General features: G+C 42.1%; 1 protein-coding gene across 3 annotated transcripts; it reads left to right on the plus strand.

The window, feature by feature from the left end:
* Positions 1-3,132: 3,132 nt before the first annotated feature.
* Positions 3,133-10,393, plus strand: LOC103707072 (E3 ubiquitin-protein ligase RLIM-like). Of its 3 annotated transcripts, XM_017842777.3 has the most exons (8): positions 4,145-4,379; positions 4,974-5,082; positions 6,027-6,299; positions 6,691-7,846; positions 8,126-8,176; positions 8,356-8,442; positions 9,000-9,134; positions 9,909-10,393. In XM_017842777.3, the coding sequence occupies exons 4-8, from the start codon at positions 6,707-6,709 to the stop codon at positions 10,041-10,043; spliced, it is 1,548 nt and encodes a 515-aa protein (XP_017698266.2). In that variant the 5' UTR covers positions 4,145-4,379; positions 4,974-5,082; positions 6,027-6,299; positions 6,691-6,706; the 3' UTR covers positions 10,044-10,393. The 3 variants fall into 3 exon arrangements, with proteins under 3 accessions (XP_038984004.1, XP_017698266.2, XP_008789648.2); XM_039128076.1 differs by lacking the exons at positions 4,145-4,379; positions 6,027-6,299 and adding an exon at positions 3,133-3,400; XM_008791426.3 differs by lacking the exon at positions 6,027-6,299 and having other exon boundaries at positions 4,147-4,379.
* Positions 10,394-13,135: the final 2,742 nt, after the last annotated feature.

Below are 13,135 nucleotides of genomic sequence, written 5' to 3' on the forward strand. Positions count from 1 at the left end.
ACTAAGAAATGGAGATTAGTAATTTGACATCCTGCTTATCTAGAAAGAATATGGCACGAAGTCACCAACCAAAGCCCTACTTCTAACGGAAGGCAAGAAGAGACAAAAGCCATCCAAAGCACAGAGACGAATCAAAATCCTTCGGCTGCTAAGGGTCACAACGTTGTGCCTTTGGCATTCTTTACCTGTGGCCCAACAGCCTCCAAGAGAGGAACTCTAGTCCCAGGGAAAGAACAAGAGAATCCATCTGGAGAATACTGCAACACTCCAAGATCCAATTGGGTGTCCTAGGAATTAATTCAGCGAGCAAGTTTTGCTCCCACACCCTGAAAGTTCCTGAAAGTAGAATGAAATTAAGATCAGAAAAGGAAACAGCAAGCATTCATATCAGATTGCTTTGCCCGTAGAAGGCACCAGTCCGCCTGCAGCCCTTGTGGTTGCACGGAAGACCATTAAATCAGTTCTTGGAGAGCCTGAGCATATTGGAGAGGGCTACTTCCGTTTTGTAGCTCATAAAAATTAAGGGTCCTCTACTAGGAGTTCATTTCAACCGAACAAGACAGATGAGCAAACTTATGATGTTATAGCGAAACCTAGGCAAGGAAAACATAAAGTTGAAAGATCTTGGAATGTCAAGAGTTGCCTAGTCATACTATATGTGACATACCTTAGGATTCAGTCATATATTCATCCCGGTGGATATATATATGATTATGAGGAAAATTGAACCATAAATATGGATTCATTTTGTTCCTTCCTTTTGTATAGTTTCATCCTTTCAGCGAAATGGTTGGTGGCCAGCTCCCCCATCTTGAAAGTGGGCGAAAAAAGAGAAAAAAAATAAAGAATTCTAAAGCATGAAAGTGGCCTCCACCTCCTCAAAAAAAAAAAAAAAAAAAAGCCTATTACTTTCTATATTTTTTATTGCCCCACATATATGATGAATTATTTGTATCCCCACCTTCAGCAAACCAATATTCTCTATGAAGTGATGATGCTAAAAGCAGCTCTTCCTTCTTCCAGGAGATCTCCTTCGCATTTACAAACGGGGTCATCAACCAGAATATCAAGCAAAAGGAAAACTCGATGCATCAGTACTACTGATGTTACTCTTTCAAGCGATGATGGTCCCAAGGAAAAAGAGAAGTCCATGAGAATTGAATGTCAACTTCGGGCGAAGACATTCTGGAATAGAATACAATAGAAGGCCAGGTGAGGGGTGGAGACAATAAGGAGATGTCCACCGTAAGAGTGGTTGAGACTAGGTGATGCCCGCAACCAAAGTCCTTTTTTTAACACTTGAACTAGGAGAGTGGCTTGTGGGCCGGCATTTTGCACTTCAGAATAAAGTAAAGTAGGGCTTGTTTGCCCTCCTTTCCGTCCCTGTGTTTTTGTTTGTCAATGGATTGGTAAAATAATACAGGAGGTTGATGTTGAAGATAACATGCGCACAAGACTTCTGCTACTTCTTGCTTTTGCTTGCACTTTCTTTTGAAAGGAAATGAAGAGACTTTCACTTCCGAAATCTTTAAAGAATTTACGCATAATTTCAAAAAATATATGGCCTTCATCATACAAATTGTTCATTTTAGTTTGTTTTTCTTCCTGGATTTTTGAAAACAAAAAGAAAAAACCGAAGCAATGCCAGACGGATCTTGAGCAATCCAAATTCTATAGCTCCTAAACTGATTAGTTTTGCAGCCAAAGAGTCGGTAAAGAAATGGTCAAGTCCTACTCATCATCTCAATTTAATCGTTACTCTTTGTTATGGCACACCACACCTGATGTTAACCAAATCAAGGTTATATTACTCCCCTCACAATGATTGCACATGAACTAGTTGAATTCTCTAGGCTTCTTTTCTTCTTCCTGTGTTATTTTTTCAGAAATTTAATGGAAAGCTCTCGGACCAGGCCACAGCAGGAAACAAAACTTAATGGTGAAATATTGACACTCTCCTCCTTTAGTACTCAATCTCTTTGAGATGCATAAAAATTGTCCATCAGTAGCCCAAAGAAAGTTTAAAATGTGATAAATGACGGTGTTTGACTTTGCTAGAAATATGCTGTGGTTGCTTTGAATGCAATATAGTCCAGCTTGTGAGGTCTGAAGTACAGTTGTAAAAATTTTTAATTTTTTTTTTTTTGTACAATTCCCAGTACTATAATAGCTTGTAGCTTCTCACAAGCAGAGATTGTAAAAACTTTAAAAATAAATACAAAACATAAATAATTTTGACATACAATGTTACTATCAACACTTTTAACTATAATATGGATAACATTATCGTTAAGGGTGGCAAGTGGCAATCAGATCAGGTTAGACCAAGTCCGAGTTGAGTCAGATATATGATAGATCACAAATTTACCTACTCAAATCTGATCTATTTATAAAATAGCTCAAATTTTAGATTTGAAGATGATTATTTTATTAAATAAGTAACTAATTTGATCTTTAATAAATAAAATAAAGTTTAATGGGTTAAGTGGTTAAACATGCGTATGAATTAGGTCATCAAGGGAGGCTCAACTAAAGATAAAGGAAACGAAAAAAAAAAGCAGCAACTTTATAAACTACCTTTATTCTAAACTTTGCCAAAAGAAAAACTTGCACGCTAACGGTCATGTGGACCCTCATTCCTAATGTTGATTACTTAGATGGAGGAATGATTGCAATAGTTCTCAAATTATATATCATCACATCATTACCTAGAGAACAAAGACCATGGTTCATCCATGAATTTCCCATCATCCTAAACTTCAATTTGGTGGATAAAACTCAGGTTACGAACATAAGTACAAAATTCCCCCTCGGATTAATTTTTAAAGAAATATGTTTCTAATAAGCTTAAGAAGGACGAAACCAACTGGCTTTTTTATTTTTCTACCCTGGCCATTCCCCAGGTTGGAATTGGAAGAAGAAGAGGAAATCGTCACAAGAAAAAAAAAACTCATTCGACCTTCAAGAAGAAATCTTTGCTTTTTTTTTTGAGCTGAAATGAGACCTAAAAATTTGACCTTTGCTTCGAATCGGGCCATCAATTTAGGGTTTTTTCAGAGACGAAATCGACGGAAGAAGGAAAGAAAAGGAGAAGGCGAAGGAGGAGTGGGAGAACAGAGAGAGAGAGAGAGAGGAATTTTTTCTGCGGCTGGAATTAGAGGGGCTTTTTGGAGAATTAAATGTCTCCTTTTTGGTTGGACGCTCGGCTCGTTGCCTTCGTGAGCGGCCCCACCTCTCGTCGGATCCGATGGCCGGGATCCAGTCCCGGAGGCGAGGTGTTCGGTTTTGACCGCTATCCGTGTATCGCCGTTGGACTCCTTTCCGATCGTGCATGAAAGCTCGAGTCTTTCGCCTCCTCCCCCCCGTGGAACGATCCCTTTGGACTGGCCTCTCTTCTAAGGTTAGAGAATGAAAAGATCATTTTTTTCGCCTCTTTTGGGTTCTGGAATTCGAAAGTTCTGGTCTTTGAGCGTGACAAGTCGATTTTTCTTCCGCTTTTTTGAGTGGGTGTGTCGAATTTCTAACGATTTTGAGCGTTTTCTCCGCCACAAATGGTGATGTTTAATTCCTGTTTGTTTGCATGTCCTGCCGTGTGGTTTTGGAAGTGGTTGGAATAGCTCCCAGGCTCCCCTAGATTTGGAATAAGGAGTTCTCCGTCACCTTCTTCTCCTTGCCATCTTGTTCCCTCTTGGGTGGTATAGCTTTTCCTTCGTGGCATAAATAGATTTGGACATGTGTTTGATGGTCGAGCAATCTATTTCTCTCTGTCCAGGCTTTAGGTTTAATTAATTGTGTGTTGTTTTATGTTTATGCTAGTTAATGTTGATCTGCATCGTAATTAGCAATCCCTTGCTGGAAATAACATGCCTTTTGGAGGTTGTTTTTGGTATTTGTTGTTCAAAATCGTATTTTTTTCCCTTCCCCGAATCTAGGAAGCTAGGAGAACCAAGCTAGCTCTGTTTTCTGTCTTAGGTCTGTTAATTTCGAGGCTCAGTTTTATTTTCTTCTTCATCTTCTCTTCTTGTTGATGTGGTTTTTAATCTCCTTGTGTAAGAGCCCATATATTTTTGGGCCTGGGCCGGTCTCTGGGCCACGGCACCGGCCCGACACGTGTGGCGGGGGAGGGAGACTCCCGATCGGAGTCTTTTTTTCCTCCCCTGTTCCGACTCTCTCGCTCCGAGTCCACCGGAAGGAGGAGTCTAGGGTGATCAAACCCTACCAAGTTTGAGCCGATCTCCATCTATAAAGGATCCTCTTCCCCTCCTCTTTGGCATCGACCTTGAGAGCTCAGCTATTGGAGGCTTGATCGCTGGGCGTTCCGTGGGGGGAACTGGGTGGGTTCGCAGTCGAGCCGGCTGGAGGAGCTCGCCGGAGGCAAGGTGAGCTACCTCTCCTCCTTTTCCGGTTGTCGGGCCTTTGTTTCCCTTGTATCCGGCCGGCAAGCGGCCGGATTGACTGAGGACAAGCCTCCCCTGTTGCTTTTGTTTTCTTTCTCCCGTTGGCCGGCCATCGCCCAGCATGGCGCGCAGCCGGCACCTCCTTGGGCCGTCGATCCCTGGGGTCGCCCCCCACGGGCGGCGGCTGCCGCCGAGCATTCCCTCCGGGAAGAAGGAAGAAACACAGAGAGAGAGAGAGAGCCTCCCGGTCCTTTCTTCCTCTTTCCTTGATTTCTCTCTCCTCTCTCAAGTTTCTCTCTCTTCCGTTGGTGCTTTCACTCTCATGTTTTGTATAGGGCTAAAGCGTTCGGGCAGGAAGTAGCCCAACAAGATCTTATACACTATTTTTTTTTTTCTCTTCCTATTTTTTTCTCTTAGTATTTTTTCTCTCTAGCTTGGTCCGGGGAGATCATTATTTGTGAGGACTGCTGGATAGTCCTGGGTTGCTAGATGATGGTAGACCCTTTAGAGGATCAATAGAGGATTCTAGATTATCAGATATCCGGAATAATTTTTAATGTTGACTTGATTTTGTAGGGAAACAATTCGTTGGACAAGAGGACATTGAGCAGGGTTCTGCGCACTCCGGTTCGTAGATCGTGGAGTGGGCAGGCGATTAGTTTATCTGGGCCAACTTTATTGTTTGGTAAGAATTGAGATTATTATTATTCAATAATATTGAGGTTATGATATATTTTTAGGTCTTGCATATTCTTTAGGGCTATGCTATAGGGAGTGTGCTACCGTGTCGCGTGCCGGACCCGGGTGCTGGGTTCGGAGCATGACACCTTATTTCTAGCTTGATACAATAGGTGGCACATTACTGGATATGTTATTGATGTTGCAATTGAGTTATGTAAGTGATGGTGATTATATGCGCTCACCTGTATCTGTGTATTGGTATGGTTGCTCTGCAAATGGCTTAATAGAGATGGTATATTTGATATGATTTTCTGTGAGCTAATTCTGACAATTGGCCTTTATATTTGCTGCTATCTATGATTCATCTTCATTGGTAACTTTTTACTGTCTACCTTGGGCGTTTCATTTTCTCTGTTCTTATCAATCTTGCGACACGGTAGCAGCCTTGATTTGGAGGACATATTCTACCATTCATAAGCTTTGAGATTAAACTTTGTTATGGACCCAGAAACATTCGTTTCTGCACGAACAAGATCATGGAAATTGCTGTTTTGAAAGAAGCTTCTCTAAATGAATTCACTCTCTTTGCTATAAGGATATCTTTCACGATTTCATTAGATAAGCACATTTGTTCATGTTGCAGGCATCTTTTAAGATGGAGTATATTTTGTCACCTATGGTTTCATCCATTGAGGGAATTGAGGGATCTTCAAATCTATAATAGTTGTCAGCAAATGATGTGTACTTGAGTTAGTAGTTAAAATGGTAAACTTTTTCTTGAGTGTTCTCTCTTGGCTGTATGCTTAGATTAGTGACAACATAACTCACTTTAGCTAGCAAGTAATTCTACTAGTCAGTTTACGTTCTAAGAGAATGCTATAAAGTGCACACTGGCAGCTTGCCAATTACCTGTCTGATGTGGCACGAGGGTATTTGTGTGTTTCACAGGGTGTCGGTGATCATCTTTGGGGTAAATTTCCTATTTTGCCTCTGCCACACCAGCATCACATCAGATTGAGCAATCTGGTGGGTGCTCCATGGCTTTTTCTAAAGGTGAAAAGATGTGAAAATGGCCTGCATTCTTGTTACTCAGACTGTGCAATGGAACGAAGAGTCAGTATTGCAGGGCTGATGCTATTCCTGCTTAGCATAAATTATTTGAGCAGAGGAGAGAACACTGATTTCTTCATTTTTAGCTACTGCATTTCTCATTTATGAAAGGTAATAAAATTGCAGCTATAGCAACCATTTCATCAAAATCTCTCTCTCTCTCTCTCTCTCTCTCTCTCTATCTATCTATCTATCTATCTATCTATCTATCTATCTCTGCTGCAGAAATAGGCCTCACTTCTCAGTGCCTTTTGTCTGTTGACCAGCGGTCTTGTTATGTTTGCATTTAAGTTTCCATGGATCTTCTTGTTGATTCTAGGATTTACCTTTGTGTTGCCTTCTTGACATCTGTGGCCTGCACCTCACAATTTACTTTTCTCTCTCAGTATCCTTGTTTACACCTGATATCGAGTGCCAGGCTTTTCTTTTCCCATCTGTACTTGTACTTAAGCGCTTGCATTCCTGATATACATAATTGTTCACTTCAAGTTTTTTGTCGCAGACATTTCCATCCCGAAATGGATGGGTACATGGGTAGGAAAACTGCTGTGGGGCTTGTTTTTTCTAGAGGAGGTTCTATCCTTGTTTTTAGAGAACAGAACTTTGAGGACAGAAGCATCAAGCATTGTAATCGATTAGCATGCAGCACTAGGCTGCACTCCATGAACGGCATCAAAACTGGCAATACAGAAAAGGTCAAATATTCGAGGGGGTTTTTTCACTCTATGAACAGCAGGACGATTACTGGAAGCTCTTCTATATCATGTCATGCCTGTGACCCTAGAAAGACTCATCAAGAGCCACGGAGACAAACATCTTTGCAAGGGAGAGCTATTGCAGAGAGCAGTAATAGGCAGAGGGAGATTGAAGATTTGGATTGTGAAGGCAGAAGATGGGAGGTAGACAACTTGGGATATCATAGCAGACAGGAGGGGCCAGAAGATTCTGAATCCATTCACATAACTAGATGCAATCAGACTGTATTTTCTGATCGTGATGACTTTGGACCTGTAAATCCTCAAGGGCTTTCCAGAAATGCAGCTGAAGCATCGGGAAGCTGCAGCACTAGATTGAATTCAAGAGCGTGTAAGCAAGTCAGCCGGCAATGCAGATATGGTGATCAGGAAGCCTCGTCAAGTTCCTCCACCAGGCATTCTTTTACATCCAGAAATGCCAGCCGGGCTGCTAGGCATGCTTCAAGAGGTGGGGGAGCTGAGTCAAAGAAGTATGATCTCAAACATCTTCGGTGCACATCATCAGATATTCTTCCATCAGGTTGTTCTTCCTCCAATTCTGGTGTTAACAGAAGGGTTAACACACTAAGAAAGAGATCCTTGAATGGAGGGAATTTGTCAGCAAGAGGCCAAAGCAAGAATGCATTAAGTGGAGCAAATTCGGGTTCTCCAAACAGAGGTTCTTCCATCCATGGCCTCTCTCTTCCAGAGCACTCGATGCCTCAACAGGCTTTAAGAAGGACGGGTGCAGTCTTGGTAAGAACACGCCGGTCTCCTAGTGGGGTGACTAGAACAAGGTTATCAGAAGAAAGAGATCACCCTCTTTCAGCACCTGAGCCTGAATATAGCAGCACACAAATGTTCAATGTCCCTATGGGAGATGGAAATGGCTGCCAGCACTTTAGCATGGAAGGAATTGCAGAGGTACTCATATCTTCTACTCTCAAAATTGGAAACTCTCACAAAACTTAGCCAATATGTTGGTCGAATTTTGATGCCTAAAATCCAGTAAGAAAAGAGAAATTTACAGAGATCAGAAATCAGTGATGTAACGACTATCGTGTTCTTTCATTTAAGCTGTTAACGGTTCTTGTAACTAAAATTTTATTTTCTTATTTTAACATATCCTAATGCTAATTGTGTAACGAGCTTGCTCTTTGAACTAGGCATTTGAAAATGAAAGAGCTGCTTTCTGATGTGCAGGTTCCGTTGCCACTGGAGAGGATTGAACAGGATGAGGAATTAACTTATGAGGTTTTTAATCTCTTTTTTCTCCCGTCCATTTTATTTACCTATTTATTGACGATGACTATTTCATAAAGCCAGTAAGGGATTGGCCAAAAATGAATTTTTAAAGTCAATCCCTGACTGTGGGGATGAAGCATGGGTTTAAAGTCACAGTATCAATAACAAGATTGCTATATTTCTTGCAGCAACTATCGGGGCTAGTTTTGGATGGCCTGAACTTCCACGATCAACATAGCGACATGAGGATGGACATCGATAATATGACATATGAGGTTCATTCTATTATTTAATTGCTTATATTGTCATAGACTGAGTGATTGCAGTTTTGTCTTCATAAAGTGTTTTTATCTTAGCCCTCCATCTTGTTTATTTTATTGCCTGCAGTTGAAAACAATAAAGGTAACATACTTCTGGTTAAAGAAGAATAGGAACTGCTTCTGGCTCTACCAGAAATATCAACTAATAAATGACCAGTGTTTTAATTGCAGATGTAATTTTGATTCAAACTGTAGGAAATGGTCTTCAACCTTTTAAAGATTGCTAACTATGAAGCTATCCCTCTGTTGCGATCCTTAATTTTTTTTTTTTCCATCTTCAGTTGTCCATAGATCACTGTGACTTTCTCCATAGTTTATAAAGTTGAAATTCAATAACATATTTCTAACCAATACTAAGATGGCCATCGTCTCAAATATGTCACTGTTTTTTTTTCATAATTTTTTGGGAGGTTATTTATCTATTAAAACTTCAGCTTTCGGAGTCTTTAAGATTATTTATTGTTTGTAGGATTTCATTAACTTATCCAAGAAAATATGTTTTGCGCGAGCAGGAATTGTTAGCCCTGGAGGAGAAAATGGGCACTGTCAGTACAGCCCTCACAGAAGAAGCATTGTCAAAATGTCTTGAAAGAAGCATATATGTGTTTGCTTGCTGTGAGGAAGATATCAAATGCAGCATATGCCAGGTTATGCACACTTCTCAGAACTTGTTATAAAATCCGTACCAATTTTTGCATTTCCAATATGTACCTTCATCTGACATGGAATACACCTCATGGAAAATTACCCTGCAAACTGTTCTTTTCCATTTCATTGTATCCCACGAGCAAGGCATTTACTCTTCGCAGCCAATTTATCATGCCTCATCTAGTCATCTTTATCATAAACACAGGAATTGGCTTTTCCAATACGCATCGTTGGCTATATATAAGTCTAATATTTGCATTACTGTGTACTAGTTTGACTTATCAGATGTGGTGCTTCTTTGTTTGCATACCACAAAGCCTTTAGCTGGTGCAGCGGCTATAGCTGTTGGACCAAAAACCTGTGCTTGTTGAGTTTGTTTATTCAAGGGGGAAAATTTATTAGTTTCCTTTCCAAATTGATCGATAATACAAAATAGAAAACCCTGTAAGAAGAAGTCGCTTCATGGATTTTTATTGCGAAAAAAATAAAAGAGAAGAGGACGGTTGGTAATCTGGTTTTGATCTCATCGCAAATAGCGTATGGTGCATGACATGGTGGTGATGGAGTCCTCACCATCAGATCTCTGTTTGATGCTCATGTGCCTATGTGCAGTTCCAAGGCCACTTGCTGCAGCAGGTGCTCATGGTGGCCAATATTGCTGCAACATGGGGGCTGATTGCTCCTAAGATAGTTTGACATGGTTCTGTTTGTGAGGCGACGTGCCTAATGTTTTCTTCTTTGTCTTCTGTTTTCTTTCAATCTCTCTCTTTCAGGAAGAATATGTCGACCGAGATGAGGTGGGCAAGTTGGCATGCAAGCATCGTTACCATGTAACCTGCATTCATCAGTGGCTTCGGCAGAAGAACTGGTGCCCTATCTGCAAAGCCTCTGCACGTCCAGTCTCCTGAAGCCCTCGTAGCTTAACCACTGCAACAAGGATAGCTGAACTTACCTGTTTACAGCTCTCTCCTATCTTTGTGAATAACATCATCCTTCACATTCTTTTGGAATAATGTGTATAGATCATGGGGGCTTTTCCAAATTATTTTTTGCCGCCCCAATTGTCAGCAAAACTGTGTTTTCTTCTTTTCTTTTTCTTTTTTTTTGCTAGAGAAACTGTATTTTCTTTAAGAAAGGAAAAATGCTGTCAATGGGAAACCTTCTTATATGGGGGCTTCCTGCTCCTATTTGATTTGTTTTGTTTTCCATCATTAAACTTATAAAATGGTGGTTTCAGGGTCATTGCCTGATTTTGTGATGGTTGGCTAAGGGACAGGTCTTTTGTGGGTAGTGATGTATCCTGAATAACCATGTCAATCACTGGAATTAAAACTTCAAGCAAAATTAAAACAAGCACATGAACGACTTTCTTTCGTGTTTCTGTTATGCATGGATAACATTCCATTGCAATGAATCAGTTGGTTGTTTTTCCATTCTCTAAACAAAGGGCCTGCATTCTTACTTATTTATTTTGACTCAAGGTTGTGTTTTAACTGCTAAGAAATTGTGATTTCTTTTTCTTTTCGGTGGAAGAAGACACAACACGATCGACTTATTGAGTACCCATAGCATCAGAGCACAGATAAGAGTGCCAGATATCTTGCAAGATTGGATGATAACACTTATCCAAGTAACTGAGTCACCATCAAAAGTAGCTGCCTTTCAACCAGAGAGAGACTCCATGGCCCTCCTTCCATTAAAATGGAGGTCTTCAGTCATGAACACAGTGGACTTGAGGCTTCTTCAGGCCTCTTGCTTGACTTATCTCACTCGTCTCTATTCTCTTTATTCCTTCCACTCCATCCATCGCCCACCGCTCGTCGGATCTCACAACCTTTTACCAAGCTAGAACCAGGGAAAACTTGCATGCCCTCACCCCCAATTTGACGGGCTGAATGCCTCTAATCCTTGTAATAGGACTACGGGCCAAATGCCTGATTTTTTTAATATCCTGTCACATTAGCAGGATCCCAGCCCTTATGACAAATGGCTATCAACTAAGTGAGCCTGTAATTTTTCGAAGTTCTCCACGGATTCTGTGAGTCGTTGGGACTATACAAGTAGATATTTTGTTTTTTAACTTTGGTGGAGCAGTGGAATGGACACCCTTCTACTAAGGGAAGCTTGTGAAAGTGTATATAAACGATGTAGTTCATGGTCTGTGGCCTTCCAGTAACTACTAGTGGCTTGGGAGATTTTATGTCAGCCGACCAACAGTGGGGGGCTTGGAGTTCATTCTCTGATTGAGTGCCGGGAGGTCTTGGTGACCAAGCTGGCAGCCAGGTATATTCTAGAGCCGAAGAGTCTCTAAGGTGCTGTGATGAGGGCGAAGTATGGAGATCCGGTTGACCGATCAGTCATTTGTAGCAGGCGAGGATGCTCCTTCATATGGCAAGAGATTTGCTAAAGCCCTGGTCGTATCTCCGATGATCAGATGAGAGATCGGAGACAGACGGTCTATTGACATCCTATAGGATAGGTAATTATCCGAGATTCCTCTGCGAGATTGGCCCAACCTAATTGATCAGAGCTAGCTGGAGGATGTAGGGTATGTGATCTTTTTGCCTAGGGGAACGGAGATGGGATGAGGCTCTTGTTAGGCTAGTTTTTGGGATGTAGCTCGCGGAGCGGGGTCTTGTCTTTTTCGATCCCTACAGGCGAGGCAGTGGACAGACAAGTCTGAAGTATGACTGGAAGGTCGGCGGTGCGGGCCCGAGACTTGCCTGGGTTGGTCGGAAAGCCCTCAGCTTGGCAGATTGATGAAAGGTGGATCTGAAGGATGTACATCCATCCCTGTGTAGCACTATTCATTTGGAAGGTGGTTTAGGGGTGTTTACCTACTAGAGAGGTGCTAGCAAGCGATGAGTGAGGATTCCGTCAGCTTGCCCGATATGCTTGGAGGTAGAGGAATCCATATACCATGTGCTGATAGAGTGCCCACGGGCCAGACAGATCTGAGAGTGTGTTGTAGCTTATCCCGACTAGCGGCAGAGGTGGATGTTGATCGAGAAGCTGCTGCACTTTCTGGCAGCCTCCCTATAGGGACCTAGCTTCATGGAGAGGGAGACGCGAGCCGCCTGCCCAGCGTACCACTGCTGGTTAGATAGGAACGCCCGGGTCTTTGAGAGTAGTAACAATCCTCCGAGGATAGTGGCAAATAGAGCTCTACAGCAAGTGGCGGAGATTCTTGGCACTATTGTGGTCTCATATTCTGAGAATGCTGGAGAAATGTGGGGCCCACATTCTGCTCTTGCATCGTTCAGGACTAGACTTGTCTCTTGGGTGCCTCCATCCTCTGGTTATCTTAAGATAAACTTTGATGGCAGTATCGGTGACAGCCGGAGCTGTGGCGGTATGAGCTTCGTTATCAAAGACCATAGTGCCAAACTGGTGGCGACCACGGGTCGACGTATTTTTGACACGTTTGCTGTCTATGCCGAGCTCAGAGCTGCTTAAGAGGGCATTACCTTCACGAGGCGCATTTTGGATACAGATCATCTCCTCCTCGAGGGCAACTCGACCACAGTGGTCGAGTGGATCCAGGGTTCAGGAGGCGTAGTAGAGGGTCGGCTGTTGCTTGACGACATTCGCAGGCTCCTGGGGAAATGTGACTTCTATACGGCCACGCATATTTACAGGGAGGCAAATTGTGCGGCTGACTGGGTTACATCATTTATTGCCTACCATTTTAGGGGCCTTATATGGGAAAACCAAAAGTCCCTGCCGGAGCCTTTTAGTGAGCTACTATTTTCTGACTTTGTTGGCCGTATTTACACCTGTTGCTTCTGAGCTGCCGTTGTACAGGAAAAAAAAAGAAACCTACTAGTTGACAAGGATTTCTAATTTGATGCCCGCAAATTGGAAAGGCTTTTTAGGTGCTCGTAGTTGCATAAAGGGAAGCCGGCGCTTAGGCCACAGGTGAAATTGTGTGAACAGTGAAAATATGATCATGGCATCAAATTAGCTAAGAAATATCTGTGTAAGCTCCCAACGATCTGCT

This window comes from Phoenix dactylifera, chromosome 7, assembly GCF_009389715.1.
Source record: "Phoenix dactylifera cultivar Barhee BC4 chromosome 7, palm_55x_up_171113_PBpolish2nd_filt_p, whole genome shotgun sequence".
Lineage (NCBI taxonomy): Eukaryota > Viridiplantae > Streptophyta > Magnoliopsida > Arecales > Arecaceae > Phoenix > Phoenix dactylifera.